This window comes from Poecilia mexicana, unplaced genomic scaffold (assembly GCF_051168715.1).
Source record: "Poecilia mexicana isolate PSO_F unplaced genomic scaffold, ASM5116871v1 scaffold_2, whole genome shotgun sequence".
Classification (NCBI taxonomy): domain Eukaryota; kingdom Metazoa; phylum Chordata; class Actinopteri; order Cyprinodontiformes; family Poeciliidae; genus Poecilia; species Poecilia mexicana.
The window spans coordinates 6,335,123-6,356,237 of record NW_028263371.1 but is presented as its reverse complement, the minus strand read 5'-3'; the positions used below and the strand labels follow the sequence as shown (position 1 = coordinate 6,356,237).

Sequence of the window (21,115 nt, the reverse complement as noted above, 5' to 3'; positions counted from 1 at the left end):
CAAAAGCGAGAGAGTTGTAGAGGGATGGGTGAGGGCAGCAGTCACTGAATGTACTTATATCGGCATAGAAAAAAAAATGTATATGGGTTGAATTCCAAAACTGAAAAAAAATCTAATTAATAATGATAGAAAAAAGGAAAATAGAATTTGTGAGTATTTTTTGTTAAAATTACATTTAAAAGATGGAATTTTAAGGAGTTCTTTACTGTCTATCAAGACAGTGGCTTTGTAGCACCAAAGGTTGTATTATTTATCCCTTAATTACTTAATATTATTTTTCTAATGTAGCTTCTATGAAGAGGAAAAACAGAGAAAACATGGAGTTAAAAGCTGAAATGACAGCAAAAGCTGGAAAGTAGTAGGAGAATGTATCAAAGGTTGGAAAACTCATTATGTCCTCCAGAGTTTGCATGACCTTAAGAATAAATATATAGGTCCACATAGATGTACGGTATTATTGTCATGGCAACTCGAGGGCTACGTATAGCCCTGGGATCTGGGATGCTTTCAATGCCTCTGACAAAATGAGTCTTTTCAATGAAGCAGGACGCTGGTGAGGCTGAACAGATACTGGGAGGGGGATGTGGCGGGGTGAGCACCAATGACGTCATTCACTGTGCTGGTCGGTACTTTCTCCAATCGAAGCCTCTTTCTCTATGCCTCATCCCTCTGAGGGGAAAAAAATCTGGGAGTGGCAGGAAGGAGGAGAGCCAGAGGACGACGAGGAAAGCAGAGGTGAAGCAGCTAAATATTGACGTTGCATCACTGCGTTTACGACAGCAGGTACGTTTTATGTGCCGCGTTTCAGGCATCACCGCTGAGGCAGAGGTCCGTGTGGGAACACGATGAAAGGCAATGGAAGCGATATTTTTAAGCACCGTGACGCTCGTTGTTGTAGGTGTTGTAACTGTCGATATGTAGAGTAGTACTGGGAAATAGTGACTTGTTTATTTTCTGTCACGTCTTTCTACTTTAGAGGAGAATAAAAAAAAACATCACAAAAACGTCACATTTCTAAGCAGTGTTTATAATGATGTTTGTATTTGTGGGTGTTTTCGTTCACCTGCAAACCAATGGAAAGTTTTGAGGCGAGAGATGGGGCTATGTGAAATATTACTTCATATAGGTTCTGCAGAGTTGAAAATGTCTTTCACTGTTGATTCACATTGATCAGCTTATATTTAGTTGAACAATCCGCATCATAGTTCACTTTAGGATCGTGGTTTTATTTCATACCTACAGCAGCTGTTACATTGCTTTATTGTACACGCAGACTTAAATGTAACAGAGAAGAAGAGTTGAAGCTCTGAACAGTTTCGTTCAATCAGTGTAGATTGAGGAGCAGAGAAGCCATTTGGAAACTGACTTGATTGAATTAAATTACTTGAGTGCAGCTGCAGTAACACTTACATAATGATGGATGATAGCACTGTGTATTAGTGTGCATGTGTGCATGATGTGTGTGTGTGTGTGTGTATATCACATTATGAAAAACTTGATTTTTCAACATTTTCCCCAGTACAACCTATTTGGCAGATTTTATTTTTCTTTGTAATCATTTCATGAAGATTTGAGTCTTAGATTCTGACTATTGTACTATATAGACGGCTTTCAATATTTGATCTATGTACTCGGTAATTTAAACAGGTGACATGCAAGACATTTTACCTTTGACAGCTAAAATCCACAGTTGACAAACATTATAGTAGAAATATTTCAGCTATAGCACATTTCACATCTGGAACTTATGTTGTGCAGAAACATGAAGTACTCAGGAAATGTGACATGAATAACCATTGAGTACAATCACAGTGAAATGGGTAAGATCGATGTGAAAAACGTGTGATGAACATGCGAAACAGGAGGGAAAACTTTACATGTGAAAATTTTCTCACACATCTTAGACATTTTGCTATAACTGCATCCAAGTGTTTTTTGTTGTTTCAAATGTGATGGCATAAAAAAAAAATCTGAACTTTTTGTTATTTCTGTCAAAGTGTTCAGAGAATATGATCACCATGTTGCTGTCAATATTTAAAGCTATTATTGTCAGTAATAAATACCCGTACGTCTGTCTCAGCATGGCCGAGGGTACGGTGTCTATGGCAGAAGTGGAGACAGCCTTCCAGAAGTTTGCAGTCCATGGAGACACCAAAGCAACTGGGAAGGAGATGAATGGAAAGAACTTCGCCAAGATTTGCAAAGACTGTCACATTATAGACGGCAAGAACGTCACCACTACCGATGTCGACATAGTTTTCAGCAAAGTCAAGTAAGACCAAAGCGAGGATTCATTTGAAAAATATATGTATTTATAAGTGAGCAACAGTAAAGAACAGGAGTGTCTGTTTCATATTTGGTGATTATTCACACCTGTTTTTCTTTTTCAGAATATTGGAATAACTATTTCGCGTAGTCACGTGAAAACGTACAGCGCACCATTTGGTTTTTCTTTGTTCAAAGATGTCTTTGAAGCATGATTTATTTAATAGCTACCATTTTTATAGACCAAAATATATCTCCCTATAAATTATTTTATTAATTTTCACACAGAACCACGATGTGACATGTCTAATTTTGCTACTTAAAAAAAACAACCAGCTGGCAACACCGTTTGTTTTCACAGGGCAAAGTCGGCTCGTGTCATCACGTTTGAGCAGTTCAACCAGGCCCTGACAGAGCTGGCTCCGAAGCGATTCAAAGGCAAAGGCAAAGACGAGGCCGTTCAACAGGTCTATGGCCTCATTGCTGGGAAGGATCCTGCCAACGCCGGAGTCACTGTAAGTAATTCAGACCCGAGTGAAGTTGGCGCCCCGACCTTCATCAAATCTAACAGAACTGGTGTCAAACCAGCACAAACGCAGCTGAGTTTATTCACACCCATTTAGTTTGATTTTGCACATTTTTCGTTGACCTCTGATGACCTCTAATGAGGATTTTTTTTTAAATTAATATCTTTAAAATGATACAGATTGAACATTTTTGCTGCACACACCCTCACAAACGTAGCACAAACGTTCAATACCAATGTTGCTAGATTTGGGTAATGTAGGGCAGCTGGTGACGTTTTAACCTTTAACCTTTTATTAATATCTTCAAAGTAAAAGCAGAACAAATGAAACGTTTTGCTGCACAAACATAGTCTAGTTGATTGACACCAATTTCGTCTGATTTGAAGAACTTGGGGGAGCTAGTTGACCTTTCATGACCTCTGGAAACATCTAATATTTAAAATTATAGCAGCACAAACAAATTTTTTGCTGCACAAGCCAGCGAAAACATTTGACACCGATAATGGGGCAGGAAAGGAAGTCATATTTTTTTTCATTTTTGGAACAGAGTTCCTGGCAGAAAAATGGCTTTTTTTTTTTTTTTTTTGCTTTTTCTTTTGTTCCTTCTGGGTTTTGGATGCTGCAACTAAATTGATTTTTACACTTTGTGTTGTATGAGGCATAACCTTAGCCACAAGGTTATTTACAACCAGAAATAGCGGTCAACGTGAGATCATCAGCTCATAAACGTTCAAGCCCCGACACTCACATTTACACCAGCAGATGGCACTAGCGCATAACATATTCCTTTAACAATGCAGTGAACTCCAGGCTGACGGTTTTCAGTTGGTTTTTTTTGTGCTTTCAGAAAGTTGCGAAAGCAGCAGCAGTGGACAGACTGACTGACTCGTCCAAGTACACCGGCTCACACAAGGAGCGCTTTGACGACTCGGGCAAAGGGAAAGGAAAGGCCGGGCGAGAGGACATTCCAGACACCAGTGGATACGTGTCCGCCTATAAGGGGAGTGGCAGTTATGATGAAAAAGTTAAAAATCCATAACCAAATAAAACTAAAACATAAAATGAAATAAAAAATACATAACCAATGCACTGGGAAGTTTTGAGAACAATAAAATGAGCTAAAACAACAATTTCATGGTGCATGACATCTAAAGATATCATATAATGTATATTGCTGACTGTTCTTTAGCAGGAACCAAAGAAAGAGTGCTTGCTTTCTAGAGCAGATCTGCTTTTCTTTAATTGTGCCTTACTGTAGCTGCAGTCTCCACTGTAAAGGCTTTGAGACATTGTGCTGTTTTACTTAAGCTGTATTGACTCAATGTTAATGAATTGTTAGTTTTGAGAAGCTGTACTACTGAGAGCCACTATTTATTTGCTACAGTTTATATTCCCATTATGACAATAGCAAAATAATAAATGTCATTCTTTCATGTTGCACTGACACAAAAACAAGGAAAACTGCATTAAACTTTACAGATGAAGTCGTGGCAATATACAGAGTCTTGATGTGTTTTATTCCTTTAAAATTGATGTCTTTGCTGTATTTTTAATCATCTGAAGTTTTTCTTTATTTTTTAACTTCTGAAGTAAAATAAATAGATGAAGTGAATTTTCCTAATCCGGATGACGAAACATTAAAGTCCCTTTTAAGTCTATTGAATTCCCAGGTGTTACTGTGTTAGGTCTAAAAATACACATCCTGGTGAATCATTTGCTCTTTTCTGAATCACACAGACTGAGCAGCAACTTATTGAGTTAATAAACTGAATCTGGAAATAGTTTTGAGATTTAAAGCAATAACTTAATAGATAGAAAGCTGGTTCCAGTGATTTGTACAGGTAAATATCAGTTTCTCAATAGGATTTCAATTTGAAGGTCATGTTAAAAAAATAAATAAATCTGACCCTTATGACTCACAATACTTGAGAAATACTCACTTAGACCCAGAAAACAATTTTTTTTAATTTTTATTTTGCTTTTATTTTACTGCCTTTGAATGCAGTTTGACATTGAATTGTGAAAAAAGTATCTCAACAGTTTACTTCCCAAACTTTTAAGTCAAAGAGCAGCACAGTTCAGGTTGGACAAAGCTTTCTGCGTGCTCTTAAGTTTAAACACCACGTCGCATGCAAGGCTCTTCTGTTCAGATCTACTCTTAATCTGCGTCACTTTAAATACCTCATACGGTGGGATCAAAACTTCTGCTTCCGACTCTCCAAACTTGGAGTACAGTGACACGTCTGCTCCTAAACAGGTGGAAATCTCAAAGCACGTTTTGTCACCAAACCTGTACGGACCCTGATAGCCAAGCAGCGAGCTGGAGGTAAACGAGCCAAAGCGGATCTGTTCGTTGAGGACATCTTGGCTGAATTCGCCGTCGACCCTTCGATAGCCAGTCAGGCACCTTTCCAGGACGCTTCTGCGACTACATTCCTTTTTGTTTTACTTTGAGAGGATATTTCAGACACCAGTGGATATGTGAGACTTATGATGAAAAAGTTAAAAATCCATAATCAAGTTTTTTTTAAATTACTTGTCATCGTAGTATGATCGCAAACAAGACATTTGAAATAAGTTTCCATTCAGCATACAGATATAACCAGAATTGTTTACATATTCAAAACCAGAACATGATTAAATTATAAAACAAACACATCCAGCAAAGCTTGTTCATTTTTATGACATTTATTAAACCAGAATAGTGAATCAAGAAATAGAAGTACAGAAAAATTAATTACAGCTACGAAACATTTTTTTGTATTTTAAAGATTGTTGGTTCTGTTCAGTAAATGTATATAGAACCATTTCACAACAAATATAAAACAGTTCAAATGTATTCATTATCACATCCTACTTGTCCAAAACAATTCAGTCAGATTTAGACTCATTTACACATTCAGTCCAGTTCAAATGAAATTGCAGTTTAAAATAATCAAATACAGATTATCATTTTATGGCAGTTGTTAATATTTTTTCTATCAAACTGGAACAACTATTTGCTTCGAGTAGTCAGGTTAGTATCTTGAGCAAGCATTAAGTGACAGTGGGAAGGAATGAAATGCCTTCAGCAATATATTATATTTCAAAATCATTGAAAAGATTATTTATGTGTGTCATAGATAGCATAGAAGCAGAATCATAAATGAATGTATCAACAATTTATCAAATATCAGGAATTGAATCAATACATTATTTTTTATAATTAATTGTGAAATTGCTCAGTGAAGATTAGCAGTTAATACATGTTGCAATCAATTTAAGTAATCATTATATGACTTTATTTTTTGCATGTTTGGACTTCCATAAAAAAGTAAATCTCAGTCTGCCATTATGGGTTGTGTCAAAGAAAAGGCACAGCAGCAGGGTACAGGATTACTTTGATGAATTAGAAAAGGAAAGTGAAAACAAAGTTAAGGATTGTGAGACAAACTAACAAATAGTTTATGTCCCTTTTATAAAAATTGTTTGTTGTTTTGTCAGCCAGTGCACAGTTTAAATAGGAAAGTGTTTTATTTGTGCTCTTCAGTTTGTAGACAACCTCACATTTAAGGGAGTTAGCCCTGGATCTTTTCTGTATGCCTGTTACCTTAAAAACCTCATACGGAGGGATCAGGACCTCTTTTTCTGATTTATACTTAGAGAACTGTGAGATGTCTGCTCCAAAGCAGGTGATAATCTCAAAACATGATATACTGCCAAATGCAGAAGCAACAGAAGATTTCAATGAACTGGAGGTAAAGCTACCCAAACGAACCTCACTGTTGATACCTGTTTCAAATTTGATGTTAGTTCCCCTGTAGGAGGTGACACACTTTGCTGCATTGGGCTTGAGGGAGCGTAGGGCCATGGTGAGGTAGAAGTGAAATGCATGATATTGAAATTTGGTCGTGTACTCAGATTTTTGTGTTCGGACCGCCTTATTGAACTCATCGTATAATTTTGGTTCTTCCAGGGTGTAAGCATGAACAGCCATGATTTGTTCTTTCTTCAGCACTGAGGTGGTGGTCGCCCAAGTTTTTTTGTAGTACTGCTCCGATTTATTCCAAGCCTCTCCAAAATTCTCTTTTTTCTCAATATCTAACCACTTTGGCACTTCTTCATCCATCTCATCTTCACAGCCAATGTACATGTCATCAACAGAGTTCAGAGCTAAATCCAGTGGGAATGAGCCGCTCTAAACAGAAAAAAGGATACATGTTGCTGATTATTAATATTTATTCTATCCATATCTGTGTTTTGTACTTATTAAAATATTCCCCAAAGTAATGCAACGCTCACCTTCTCCTGTAGAGGGAGAGCCTCAGTGAAGCAGTTGCATGATGGATCTTTCTCTTTCCGAAACACCATTACAATCAAAACCAAAATTCTCACAAGAAACGTTTTATTGAAAGCCATGTTAAAGACTTCTCTGTGAGTCAGTCACTCTGTTAAAAAAAAGAAAAAGAACACTGTCATTTTCCTGTTCCAATTCCCAAACAAGCAGAAATGACTGGAGCCTGGGACTCTGGTTCGTGACCTGAAACTGTTTTCAAGATCGTCCAGAAACTCTGAGATGTTATTCTGCTATAGCTAATCCTCCATCCTGTTGTGTAGATGTTCTTTCCTTATGTGAGATAAGGTTCTATAAAGACCAGCATAGAGTCATAATAATCCAAGCAAAAGACAAGACTTACTTTCACAAAGTCCTTTGATTGAATGTTGAAAGTTGCGAAAGCAGCAGCAGTGGAGAGACTGACTGACTCGTCCAAGTACACCAGCTCATATAAGGAGCGCTTTGACGACTCGGGCAAAGGGATAAGAAAGGTTGGGCCATTCCTTTCTGTTTCACTTTGAGAGGACATTTCAGACACCAGTGGATACGTGGTACTTATGATGAAAGTTAAAAATTCATAATCAAGTTTTTTTAATTACATAAGTCATCGTAATATGATCACAAACAAGACATTTGAAATAAGTTTGCATTCAGCATACAGATATAACCAGAAGTGTTTACATATTCAAAATCAGAATATGATTAAATTATAAAACAAACACATCCAGCAAAGCTTGTTCATTTTTGTGAGATTTATTAAACCAGAATAGTGAAACAGGAAATAGAAGTACAGAAAAATTAATAACAGCTATAAAACATTTTTTTGTCTTTTAAAGATTGTTGGTTCTATTCAGTAAATGTATATAGAACCATTTCACAACAAATATAAAACAGTTAAAATGTATTCATTATCACATCCTACTTGTCCAAAACAATTCAGTCAGATTTAGACTCATTTACACATTCAGTCCAGTTCAAATGAAATTGCAGTTTAAAATAATCAAATACAGATTATCATTTTATGGCAGTTGTTAATATTTTTTCTATCAAACTGGAACAACTATTTGCTTCGAGTAGTCAGGTTAGTATCTTGAGCAAACATTAAGTGACAGTGGGAAGGAATGAAATGCTTCCAGCAATATATTGAGTTTCAAAATACAATAAATACATAAATCATTGAAAAGATTATTTATGTGTGTCATAGATAGCATAGAAGCAGAATCATAAATGAATGTATCAACAATCTACCAAATATCAAGAATTGAATCAATACATTATTTTTTATAATTGTAAAATTGTTCAGTGAGGATTAGTAGTTAATACATGTTGCAATCAATTTAAGTAATCATTATCTGACTTCTTTCTTTATTTTTTGCATGTTTGGACTTCCATAAAAAGTAAATCTCAGTCTGCCATTATGGGTTGTGTCAAAGAAAAGGCACAGCAGCAGGGTTCAGGATTACTTTGATGAATTAGAAAAGGAAAGTGAAAACAAAGTTAAGAATTGTGAGACAAACTAACAAATAGTTTATGTCCCTTTTATAAAAATTGTTTGTCGTTTTGTCAGCCAGTGCACAATTTAAATAGGAACGTGGTTTTTTTTGTGCTCTTCAGTTTGTAGACAACCTCACCTGGAAGGGAGTTAGCCCTGGATCTTTTCTGTATGTCTGTTACATTAAAAACCTCATATGGAGGGATCAGGACTTCGTTTTCCAATTCATACATAGAGAACTGTGAGATGCCTGCACCAAAGCAGGTGATAATCTCAAAACATGATTTGTCACCGAACACCTCAGGAGAAGCATAAGAACCCAATGAGCTGGAGGTAAAATGACCGAAGCGAACCTCTCTGTTGATATATGTTTCAATTTTGATGTTTCACCTCAGCAGGTCTCTGGGGCCACCACAGGATTAGAAGCGGGTCATTATACAACAGGACCAGGACCAGCAACAGTCCGCAAAGAGGAACCAGGTTTAGGAGTTTAATACCTCGCATTGATTCCCACCGGAAAGTCATATCTAGTTTAAAGAAATGACCAAGGAATTTTGTTGACTTTAAAAAAAAAAACTAAAGAAAACTTGAAGATCAGCAATAAACCTTTGTCAAGGGAAAACACAGGGCTCTTTTCATTTTCATTTTAGGCTTACCTTTTTACTGCAACTGGCTTCATAATCCATGGAGCACAAAAAAAGACAGCGAGACTAGGAGAGGAAATGTTTTGTTTTTCTCCACCTAAGCATTACTGCAGGACAGGATCTACAGGTGCAGCTACTCGGCCCACACCTTCATCAGAACTGCTGCTCAAAATAACCAAGAGTTTGCATGCTGTGTTTGCACAGAAGTCACTGCTAGAAAATAAATAACTGATCAAGTTCACCTTTCATCTTACTCCTTTTTCAACATTCTTGCTTTAGTTTGCAGTTTACTGTGTTGCACCATGTCAAATTTTTTTAATGATCATTTGTATACATTTATATGTAATAAATACAAGCACACTCCACTTTCTGTCTGTTTGCACGGCCAGAGGGAGATCCTCCAGGCGGTAAAACTAGTGAATCCGGTTTAGCCACCAGCTCTGGCTGATGCAAACAAAGGTGAGTTATTCAAACGCAGAAAACACAGAAGCACACAACATTTACATATAGCTTTCATCACAGCGGTGACCAGCATGTGGTAAGTTATCAGACTTATTTTCCCTTTTATGTATCTCTGCTCTGTATGTGATCTGCCTGCGGTTAGCTTGAATATTTAGAAAAATCTGACACATTGATGAAATCCATGGCAAAATAGGTCACTAATTCCTCATGTTACCTGACTTTTTCACCGTGTTACTTGGAAGTAGATCAAGTTGTGCCAAAAGAGTTTAGATTTCGGGGTACCGTCTCGACTTCCTCTGATTATGTCGCGTTACAGGATGTCTTTTCTTTCTTCTCCCAGATGAATGATGCCATCTCAGAAAAGGCAACAGAAGGGGTCTGCATGTGTAATTGCTTCTTTGGTTTTTTTAGAAGGACTGCTTGTAGTTTTTGTCATATACATTTGTCTCAGTTGGAGGGACACTGTTGGAGAGGTAAGTCACAGTCTGTCTTATTTTTACCCAATCAAACTTTAAACTCCAAATGATCATAAATATAAAATGACCGATCTGGAATTTAAAGTTCAAGAGCCTGATGTGTGTTTTTAAGATATTACAAGCCTTTCTCTGATTGTTTTTGACAATTTTTAAGATGGAAATGTGCAACAGTTCTCCACGTGTGTTGCTGTCTTGTGAGCTCTCTCAAAACATTTTTTCCCCTCTCCTTTTCAGAGTTCTCAGCATCTGACCTCTGACCTTGATGGCGACAAGTTTGCTGGCTGCAGAACCAAAGTCGCGGTTCTGAATGACGAGGCCATGAAACAAAAATGGCACACCTGCAGCGCACATTTCAGCAAAGCCTGGAGCAAAGCAGAGCAACACCTGAAAGAACCAGCAGACAAGTACATGGAGAAAAGCCATTCTCTGGCTTTAAACGTGTTCACCGCTGAGGTGCTGAAACGGGGGAACAAGAACTGGAGACGTTTAACTGGGACAGAACATGTGTTGATGAGTTCAGTTACGTAAACATTCACAACGAGAGACAAAATTTTCTGGGATAAAAAGGTAAAAACTTTGACTTCTTCCTCAGAGTCATTTCAGACCTTGCCAGTGATGGCCCTGTTTTACTGTGAATAGTGACACTTTTTAATTACTTCAGCCAACATTTTTATAAAGTCTTTTGCTTTTTAATCTGTGGTGTATGCAGACATTTAGCACCAAAACATGTTCAACCACAAACTCCTTTCCTGACAACAGTCAAGTTTTTCTTTCTTGGTTTCTCTCTCAACTTTTCTAAAGATCATAAAGTTGATCAGTGGTGCCTGTGGGCACTCGGTATTTGTTTATTGTCCAAATGATTTAAATTGCACGTCTGACTTTTGTTGCCTGTAAAAAAATAAAATCTTTTAGAGCAATGCTGAAAGGTTTTTTTTTAGCTCTTGTAGTGGATGGTTATGTAGTGAAAGCTATGTGGTTAAATGTTGAATATAAGACATTTGCCCTCCAATTCTGACTGCGGATGTGTGCTTCAAATATAAAAATGCTTCCATAGTGTTATGTAAGGCATGCACGACAAATAAAATCAACAATAACACAGTGACAATAGCTAATAAAGTTTATTAATCTGTTTAAGAAAACTGTTAAACAATAATTACAACAAAGAACCAAATAAACCTCAAAGGGCAGTAAAAATATACCAAGTACAATACAATATTCCAAGTGGAAGAACAAAGAGCGACTTTCAGCAGCTAAACAGGAATGGCACTTCTGGGGTCTGTTTCACAAAGCTGGATCGACTCGAAGCGCACCTGAATATTCAAGCAGACGCTGAGATGAGCTTTAAGTCGGACGTGTTCGAAGTTCATGAGACAGATTCCAGAGAGCAGAAGACGGCAAACCAGCTTGTCTGAGCGCAAACCGAATCGGAAGGTGAAGAGGAATGAAATGCATTACAGCAATCACTAAAATCAAATAACAGCAAATCTAGTTTCATATTCAGTTCACAATTCAAATGTTAATACAATACAGTCAAATGCAGATGATCATTTCATTGAAGTCACATAAAAAAATTACAATCTAAAGCAGCTCATCTAATTATTATGAGTTCTTGACTTTGCAGCAAATGAACATCTTGATCAAGCATGTGGCGACAGTAAGAAGGAATGACTCACTTTAAATACTCTATGCAGATTAATGGGTTACAAAATGCCACAATGTAATAAAAGCGTTGGATTTTGTGAATTATCTTATGGTTTCTTCGCTCACATGAGCAATAAAATATGTTAAATACTTACTGTAGCTTGTCAAAAAGATATCTGAATCCGCATACAGACATCATCACAAAGCTCAGTTTGAGAAGCCATCTGCTCTAACAAGCTAACGATTGGATCAGAAACAAAAGAGCAGAGTAGAACTGACCTGGGATTATTTTTTATGAAAAGAAAAACTTAAAAAAAAGAAAAGTTAATGGTTGTAGATAAAACTCATGTGCACAATAAATGTGAATTTTCTCTTTTAAAATTTTACGCAGTAAATATTGTAGATGTTCACTCACTGATGGGTATTTGTTATAACTAACTACAGCATGTGAAACTCAGGATTGGATTCAAGTGAACGAGATGAAATTTGAGTGACATTTTGTTAAAATAGAACTGCTTTTCTTTAAAAAAAAAAAGAAAGAAAAAATAAATCTCAAATTATGTCCAGATCTGCGCAGCACCACCTTTATTTCTAGGACGTTTCAATTAAAACCACGCAGACGTTTTTCTCTTGAACAGAGCACAGTTTAAATTGGACAGAGGTCTGTTTGTGCTCCGCAGCTTGTAGACAACCTCACAAGGAAGAGTGTTGTCAGAGGCTTTATTTATGCCTGTTACTTTAAAAACCTCATACGGAGGGATCAGGACTTCTCTTTCTGATTTAATACTAGAGAACTCTGAGATGTCTGCTCCAAAACAGGTGGAGATCTCAAAGCATGACTGGTTACCAAACGTTTTCTCGCAAGGATAGTCACCCATCGAACTGGAGGAAAAAGCGCCAAGACGAATCTCTTTGTTGAGAACATTTTTGCTGAATTTGCAGTTTGTTCTCTGGAAAACGGTGACGCAATTTTCTGCCTCAGGTTTGATGGTGCGCAGAGCCATGGTGAGGTAGAAGTGCAGAGTGTGATACTGAAATTTGGTTTTGTACTTAGATTTTTGTTTTCGGACTGCGTTGTTGAATTCGCGGTACAGCGGTGGGACGTTCAGGGTGTACGCGTAAAGAGCCATGATTTGTTCCTTCTTCAGCGGCGTCGACATAAGTCTTAGCTGGTAAAAATTCAACAAATATTTCATGGATGTGATTATGAATTCAAAATCTGTTCTGATCTGAACAAATCTGATATTTGTTCTGTAATGTTGGCTTACCCTGCAGCAACATAGAGTTTTTTTTAGCATTTGAAGCGTGATGGTGGACGACAAGGAAGTGCAGAAACATGAACATATCTGATTTGAACCAGGAAGCCAAACTTCTTGGACATATACATGAGTATTAAAGGACATAAATAAATGTCTGAATGACTTTATTGAACTTAAGCTTAAACAATAACATCATAATGAATATTTACATGTGAACAATGGATAAACGCTACAGAGTTTTTGTTTTTACTGTAGTTACTGTTGAATTGCAGTGTCACATTGTTAATCGTAGTTTTATCAAGGGTAATTTAAAGTGTTTATCGTTTTTATTATTCTTGCTTAGGATTACATCAAAGGCTTATTCCATCAGTTTCAACATCATATTTCCTAAAATCCTGCCTTAAGGAAGTTTAATTGTTCTGGAAAATTGGAGAGTAAATCAAAAGTCATACCTGAGGTTATTTGAAGAGCTTCTGGAAGAATGAATATCAAAATATTAAAAATGGTTTCTGTGTTTTAGTTTGTTTATTTTCTTTTGGCAGAAAAATCTACAGCAATAAATGCATCAGGATCCAGAAAATTAAAGTGAAAAGAGCAAAATAGAAAAACACTGAGTAAATGAAGAAGCCTTCTGCCCACCAGCCCTGCACTACGCTGTTTTATTTACAAGGCAGAAGCAGAAGTTCATTAGCTAACCTATCACCAGATTAAAAAAAAAAACATCGAAACTTATCTGCAGAAGAACACATTTATTTATTATTGCAAATGTAAACCTCGAAGCTCATGAGTCAGTCTTCTTCTGTTAATTGTGAGCTGCTGCTTCCCTTTACTTGCTAACCTTCGTCTGTTGCACGGCCTTCTGCGTCTTCAGCTGCAGTGTGCATGAGGTCTGCATCCACTTCTGCACTTGAGCTGTTCACACCTTGTTCTTGGAGATCTCACCTCTCTTTCAGTTGATTCGCCTCCACTAGTCTTTGTTTATGATTGTTCTTTTCCCCCTTAGTCCTAATACGCAAACTTTAAAAGACACAGAAGACACAAAACCAACTGAATTTGAGATACACCGTCACCAACACATAAACACTAAATATTTTTTGCAAGAGAAAAACACTTGAAATGGATTTTCAGTTTTGACCTTTTTTAAAACACTGTAGAATTCCACTAATAAAACAGCTTCATCAAATTTGTCAGATTGAAATTATTGTTGATCAGAACCAAAGTGATTGGATTATGAAGAAAATATCAATAGAGGACTAATGAATCAGATATTAGTATATTAATATGAAGACTAAATATTTTACATCCAAGCATTCTGTTACTCTTACAAGTAATAAAACTGTTTTTACAACCAGTACCGTAATTAGCAACCGACCGCATCATCACTTTTGGTACAAAGTACATTCTTTATACAATAGCACACATTATCTTTTTTATATTATTGAGAAAACCTTTTTCTTCTTTTGTAAATTATTTTGTAGAAAACATCAGTGTGTAGTTTTGCTTTATCCTTGTGTCTAAAAAAATAGTGGCTAAGCAATCAGGAACTAAAAATGAAATATAAAACGAAAAACAAAAGAGAGAACCGAAGCCGAGAGAGAATGTTTTCCGCACTTACTTTTCCAGACGGTTTTCTCAAGATAATGAGTTAATTTTGTTTTCATTTGAAAAATGAAGTTTAACACAACCCGCACACCCACACCCACACCCACACACACACACACGCGTGCACACACACACACACACACACACCAGTCATCTTGTGATTAATTTGTTATCTTACACAGTCTGGCTTCTAACATGCAGAGCATCCTGTCACTTTAAATGACAGCAGTCTGGGTGACGAGTTTCAGAATCAGATAAACTCAATTACTTTTTAGCTCAGTTAAAACATACAGTCACTTATGTTAATGTATCTTCTTTTTTTCTATTTTTGTGTGACACATTTTACCTGAAACTTGAATCAAGTCATATTAATTAATTAATCTGTTATTATGCAAACAATACACACATAATCCTTCTTCTAAAATATTGTATAATTTAATACGTGCACAATGCTGACATTCATTAAAGAAACATAACGCATATTTACATAATAATGTATTTATTGAAGTTGCACAGAATTAAGAAAAAGAACAGTATTTTCTTCCAGCAGAAATACTTTCACATTAGCAAAACGATGGTTTAAAACCTGTTTTCTAAGCTTTGGCTTGCAGCAGTTAAATGTTTCTAAGCAGCATAGAGAAGCTCGCCATTAGCTTTATGCTACAGACTAAATTTCTGCATGTTTATTAAGTGATCTCTCTCAGATTGAGAGAGATCAATCTGAACTTTCTCTTTAAAGATCAGCCAGGTGTAAATTTAGAACAAGATGAAACTGTTCTAAATTTATATGTGTGAAGAAAGAAAATCACAAAATTATTTGATTTGCAACTTGGCAGTCAAGATTGCTTTGAACACCCTTACTTTTCAGAACATAGACAGTCTTACAGTCGGACAGTTCAGGAGGTTTATCTTTGCTGATTATCTTGAACGTCTCATAAGGTGGAATGAGCACCTCCTGCTCTTCGTTTCCAAACAGTGGGTATTTTTTCAGATAAGCTCCATGACAGGTTGTAATTTTAAAACATGTTGTCTTACCATAGTCTGTCATATCTTTTAATTGGGAGGAGGAGGCAAAATTACCAAATCGAATTTCTTGGTTGACTTCACCAGTGAAGGTAACACCGGTTCTGCGGAAAGTTGTGTGACATTCATTTTGATTGGTTTTGAGAATTTGTATTGCTCTGGTCAGCCAGAAATGTAAAGAATAGAATGGAAAGGTAGAACCATCCTGTGCTCTGTTGGTCCGGACTGCTGTGTTGAATGGCTTATAGATGCTTTCATTTGTTCCATTTGTGTAAACACAAATTGCTTGCATGTGATCTTTTGTTAGAGCTTCATCTCCTGGTTCTATGTGTTTCATATTTCTATCTGCACAATTTTTTGCTGCGTTCCATGCCTTGCTGAATACATCGTTTTTCATTTCCTTTTCAAAGTACGTCTTCTTGACCTTTGCTTCCATCTGTGCAGCACAGGGAAAGTACATGTCATCAACAGAGTTTACAGCCATGTCCAGTGGGAAGGACTGATCATTGATCTAAAAGGAATGAGAAAAAATACATACATAGGATGAAGAGCAAAGCAGAACATAGATGAAGTTACATTGACTTCATTTACTTTGTTGGAAATAACAGTGATGTTACATGTTTCAATTTAGGAAATAAGTAATAATAAAAAACATTGCAAACTTAAAATTTAAATGACCTTTTATGAATTTTGCAGGTAGAATTTTTGATGTAAGATTTAGACCCAAAAATTAAATTGCCCATGCTGCTGCAGTAAATATATATTTATTTTACTTTGGAAAAAAAAAATCTAATTTAAAGTATATTAAATTTGACACTGACAAAAAGAAAACTTACCTTCTCTGGTTGAGCTTGAAGCAAGCAGCAAAGAAACAACCACAGAGAACCAGTCAGGAACATTTTGGCCTTCATCCTCGCAACCCTGCAACAAATGAACAGTTCAGAAAGACAGGAAAACAATATTGATCAGTGTGATGACTATATATAAGAAATATTATAATTTTACCTCACAGGAGCTCCGCAAACACTATACTTGTATTTTAAAACTGGAATCAAATCTTACATTTTTCTAAAAATAACGTCGTTCTGGATTATATTATCAAGTGATGAAGCGTAGATCAGATGGATTAGGATTTCTACAATGGCTGTTCCTTAAATATTCCTTAAACACTGTGCCAGTGTGTTGCTGTTCTAGACTCTTAAACTATAATATAGTTTAAGAGTGTGATATAACTGTGATATAATGTATTTATCACAGTTTGAAACAGAGAAAAAAATAAACAGTCAAACTGCTTCATTCAGAGCTAAAAATTTACTTTTTTTGCATACGATATATTTCTAATCCACCCATGCAAATGTTCTTTTCAATTTATTTGGTTTTATCTGTAGTTAAAGAAGCCGTAATTTAAGCTGCACAATGTCTTGGAAAATAAAACTTTCACTTATTTACTGGGGAGAATGAACTGATAATGAAGGTTTCTGAGCAACTGTTATACTTATGGAACTGATAATGGAGATTTCAGTGAAGATGTTTTTTCTTCTCTTTCCAACCAAAACTCCTTTGAGCCAGGTTTGGTTTAGGGACAGAGGAACCGATTAACCAGAGATGGGAGAAATTGAGAGAAACTCCCTACAGGAGAGAGATGGGTGGAAGCTGTCAGGAACTAATGGAAATAACACGTCATCTTTCTAATCAGTCATAAATTCGTAACAGTTGGATTTCAAAATAAAGGTAGAATAGAGTTATACAGATCTCTTTAGCTGTGGTGACAGGAAAGGAAAGGCAGAAAAGGACTGGAGAAATGAATGTATGACCAGGCTCTAAACTGGTAACATTTTTGCATTTGCATATAATTTCCCAAACTTTGCATGTCCTGTTTAACCCATGGGTTAAACAGTCTGATATTATCAGGGTTTATGTGGTAAAGTAGCAGCAAATTTGCTTATTTCATAACATGCTTCATAACCAACAACCTTCTCTCCTCTGGTCTGATTAACAACTGCAGTCTTAGATCATCTCAGCCCTCCTGCTCTATCAGCAGCAGAAACAACATCAATATAGTACGTGTTGGGGAAAATATAAACTAAATTTGCTTTGCATTGTTCCCACATGATGACAATGATATAATATACCTGCCAGCATACCTAGGTGGGCCCCATATGGAGAAAAGGAGGGCAGACCAGATGGGTCCCATATGGGTTTGTCCACCGTGGACAAACCCATATGGGACCCATATGTCTGCCCTTCTTTCCCCCATTTTTACTAGGCATGCTGGCAGGGATGATGCAATTAAATATTAGATTCTTGATTAATATGGGGTGTTGCTATGTTGTTGTACGGTGTTTTGACCTTGTTCAATGTGCTTCTTTTTAACTTTGAGCTCCTGCCCCTCCGAAGGTCTCTGCACAGCCCTGGGCTCACATCAGTTCAAAAGTGCCAATATGAACTGAAATCCAATTGATTTTTTTCCAAAACATTTTGATTTCTGTGATCCTGGTGAACTCAGCCCATGACAATTTTTAGAGTCTAGCTGCTGCAAAGTCAGATCAGATGAAATAAAAATTGATACTTCTCCTTCTAGATTGCAGCTGCATCCATTCAATGGGATATAACCGTCAAAAAGTGTTATATGTGTATATACGCATGGATTATGTGTATTGTAAATTTATGTATTAAGTAGACAATATGCTCTCACAAAAATATAATTTAAACAAGTTGTGTTCAGTCCTGCCCTTTAGGATCATTGTCCTGTCAGATCAGTTTCCCTGTTCCAACTCCATCATTCAATAGTAGAACTAGAAGTGAGAAAAGTATACATACCTCTTTAGCTGTGGCGACCGGTGCAGGAACAACAAACTGGGAGAATGATGGAGCAACTGGCTGTAGGAGAGGCAGAAAAGGACTGGAGAAATTAATGTATGACCAGGCTTTAAATTGATAATGTTTTTGAATTTGCATAAAATTTCCAAAACTTTGGAAGTTACGTTTAGATTTGCTTTTTAATCTAAACGATAATAAAAGTCCACGTCAACGCAGCAAACGGTGTAATCTTTTAGCCCCAGAAAACACCAAGCTGTCAGGAACTAATGGAAATAACACGTCATCTTTCTAATCAGTCATAAATTTGTAACAGTTGGATTTCAAAATAAAGGTAGAATAGAGTTATACAGATCTCTTTAGCTGTGGTGACAGGAAAGGAAAGGCAGAAAAGGACTGGAGAAATGAATGTATGACCAGGCTCTAAACTGGTAACATTTTTGCATTTGCATATAATTTCCCAAACTTTGCATGTCAGTTTTAGATTTGCTCTTTAATCTAAACAGTTCACGTCAAAGTGGCAAATGGTGTAAAGACATTTGACAAAAAATGACATTTTGGTTGCAGACTGTGTATTTCTAATCCACCTATGAAGATGTTGTATTTGTTTGGTTTCATCTGTAATTAAGGAAGCTGTAATTTAAGCTGGTCAACATAATAAGGAAATGTTTGAATACAGTTTAAATACACATTAAATACACATTTTTTTACATGTACCTTCAGTGTGTTGACATGGTTTGCTGGAACTTTATTTATTCACATATGTTATCTGATATAGATTAAATAACTAACATAACTAACTAAATAACTAACTAACTAATAGATTAAATAACTAAATAATTAACTAACTAACCTAGTGTTAGTTGTTCCAGTTTGCATTTAAGTTTGCATTCAAACTAAAGAGTGATTGATATCACACAAGTAGAAATGTATTTGTGAACGGTGAAACACTTTTAAAGAGGAGGATGTTGTATAGAAAAGCAATTCATCTATTTTATGACTTCTACAACAAGATGCACGTTCCCTCAGCTCTGACCCGCTGTTGGTAGCGGTAAAATAACATCATCTCTATCCTGCATGCAAAATATAAGTTGTCATGTTTTCTGTTCTTAATCACTGAAAAGAAGGTTAACCACACACATTCCCCCTCTTCTTGCTGTTTCTTTTTTGAGACAAATAATCTGTGAAAAAAATCTAGTTCCTCCACCTTCTTCAGCTACTATTGTCATCTGAATAAATGCACCGCTCCCAGTCAAAATCAACCAATAAAAGGCAGGAGGAAGGCCTAAGTGCTGTCAGTCATCTCATGTACGCGCAGCTCCATGTACTAATGGCAGAGTAACAACTTACAGTTACAGTTATCTGCAGTCATTGGTAGCCATGCTAACCTCAGGCTAGTCAGCTCAAGTTGTGAGCTTATACAAGCCATGACTGACAGCAGTAAGACCCGCCTTCTGGCTCTGATTGGCTGTTTTTAGTTAGCACTGTGAAAAGGCAGAGGAGCTAATTTTTTTAACAGATTGCTTCATACTGCCCTGTCAAGACATGTTGACCATTTTAACAAATATTAAACATCCACAACTCATAGCTGGTATCCTTCCAATCTCACTGAGTTTAGTCACTATGCTTTGTAAAAAAAAAAAAAAAAAAAAAAAAAAAGGTGACTAAACATATCCATAATGTAATGCTGGCCTCTCAGAAAAATGTTACTCTAATTGTGGCAGAAAAAAAAGTCTCTAAAAGTCTTGACTCGGGGGCATTGAAAACACATCTTTCAAAAGGTGCCGTGTGTAAAAAGTATTGAAACCCTTGCATCATATTTACTTTCAATTCATGATGTTTCTTTGTTTTGACACATTAAAACCCAAAATAAAATACATTGAAATTTGTTATTGTGACATGATAAAATGTGAAAAGGTTTGAGGCGTCTTAATACTTTTGCAAGGCGCTGTAGTAAACTGCTTCTTAGCTTCTGGTTCATTTAAGGAAAACAAAATAATATCACCTCAGCAGGATTAGAAGCGGGTCATTATACAGCAGAACCAACAACAGTCCGCAAAGAGGAACCAGGTTTAGGAGTTTAATCCCACGCGTCGATTCCCACCGGAATGTCATATCTGGTTTAAAGAAATGACCAAGGAATTTTGTTGACTTTAAAAAAAAAAAAACTAAAAAAAACTTGAAGATCAGCAATAAACCTTTGTCAAGGGAAAACACAGGGCTCTTTTTAATCTTGTAATCCACCTTTAGCAACAAAATGGAAACATTTTAGGCTTACCTTTTTACTGCAACTGGCTTCATAATCCATGGAGCACAAAAAAAGACAGCGAGACTAGGAGAGGAAATGTTTTTTTTTCTTCTCCACCTAAGCATTACTGCAGGACAGGATCTACAGGTGCAGCTACTCGGCCCACACCTTCATTAGAACTGCTGCTCAAAATAACCAGGAGTTTGCATGCTGTGTTTGCACAGAAGTCAATGCTAGAAAATAAACAACTGATCAAGTTCACCTTTCATCTTACTCCTTTTTCAACATTCTTGCTTTAGTTTGCAGTTTACTGTGTTGCACCATGTCAAATTTTTTTAATGATC

The 21,115-nt window shown here is 36.4% G+C and overlaps 4 protein-coding genes and 1 long non-coding RNA gene across 7 annotated transcripts; 2 read left to right on the top strand and 3 right to left on the bottom strand.

The window, feature by feature from the left end:
• The first annotated feature begins 622 nt into the window (after positions 1-622).
• tppp2 (tubulin polymerization-promoting protein family member 2) lies at positions 623-4,286 on the top strand. Its single transcript, XM_015001773.2, has 4 exons — positions 623-783; positions 2,081-2,272; positions 2,627-2,780; positions 3,640-4,286. The coding sequence occupies exons 2-4, from the start codon at positions 2,082-2,084 to the stop codon at positions 3,829-3,831; spliced, it is 537 nt and encodes a 178-aa protein (XP_014857259.2). The 5' UTR covers positions 623-783; position 2,081; the 3' UTR covers positions 3,832-4,286.
• A 567-nt stretch (positions 4,287-4,853) lies between these two features.
• On the bottom strand, positions 4,854-7,591 carry LOC106926696 (ecto-ADP-ribosyltransferase 5-like). Its single transcript, XM_088003847.1, has 4 exons — positions 7,469-7,591; positions 7,074-7,219; positions 6,193-6,969; positions 4,854-5,228 (listed from the first exon to the last, which is right to left on the bottom strand). The coding sequence occupies exons 2-4, from the start codon at positions 7,188-7,190 to the stop codon at positions 4,854-4,856; spliced, it is 1,269 nt and encodes a 422-aa protein (XP_087859973.1). The 5' UTR covers positions 7,191-7,219; positions 7,469-7,591.
• A 1,918-nt stretch (positions 7,592-9,509) lies between these two features.
• Positions 9,510-11,098, top strand: LOC148160359 (uncharacterized). 2 transcript variants are annotated; one of them, XR_015764532.1, is made up of 3 exons: positions 9,510-9,702; positions 10,046-10,178; positions 10,416-11,098. It is a non-coding gene; the product is annotated as an uncharacterized LOC148160359 (long non-coding RNA). The 2 variants fall into 2 exon arrangements; XR_015764531.1 differs by having other exon boundaries at positions 9,698-9,781.
• A 1,261-nt stretch (positions 11,099-12,359) lies between these two features.
• On the bottom strand, positions 12,360-12,998 carry LOC148160358 (ecto-ADP-ribosyltransferase 5-like). Its single transcript, XM_088009816.1, has one exon. It carries the CDS (start codon positions 12,980-12,982, stop codon positions 12,428-12,430), a length of 555 nt encoding a protein of 184 aa, XP_087865942.1. The 5' UTR covers positions 12,983-12,998; the 3' UTR covers positions 12,360-12,427.
• Positions 12,999-15,165: 2,167 nt separating this feature from the next.
• LOC148160357 (erythroblast NAD(P)(+)--arginine ADP-ribosyltransferase-like) lies at positions 15,166-20,952 on the bottom strand. Of its 2 annotated transcripts, XM_088009794.1 has the most exons (5): positions 20,802-20,945; positions 20,529-20,640; positions 18,527-18,586; positions 16,543-16,627; positions 15,166-16,217 (listed from the first exon to the last, which is right to left on the bottom strand). In XM_088009794.1, the coding sequence occupies exons 2-5, from the start codon at positions 20,636-20,638 to the stop codon at positions 15,489-15,491; spliced, it is 984 nt and encodes a 327-aa protein (XP_087865920.1). In that variant the 5' UTR covers positions 20,639-20,640; positions 20,802-20,945; the 3' UTR covers positions 15,166-15,488. The 2 variants fall into 2 exon arrangements, with proteins under 2 accessions (XP_087865920.1, XP_087865924.1); XM_088009798.1 differs by lacking the exon at positions 20,529-20,640 and having other exon boundaries at positions 20,802-20,952.
• Between the last annotated feature and the right edge of the window lie 163 nt (positions 20,953-21,115).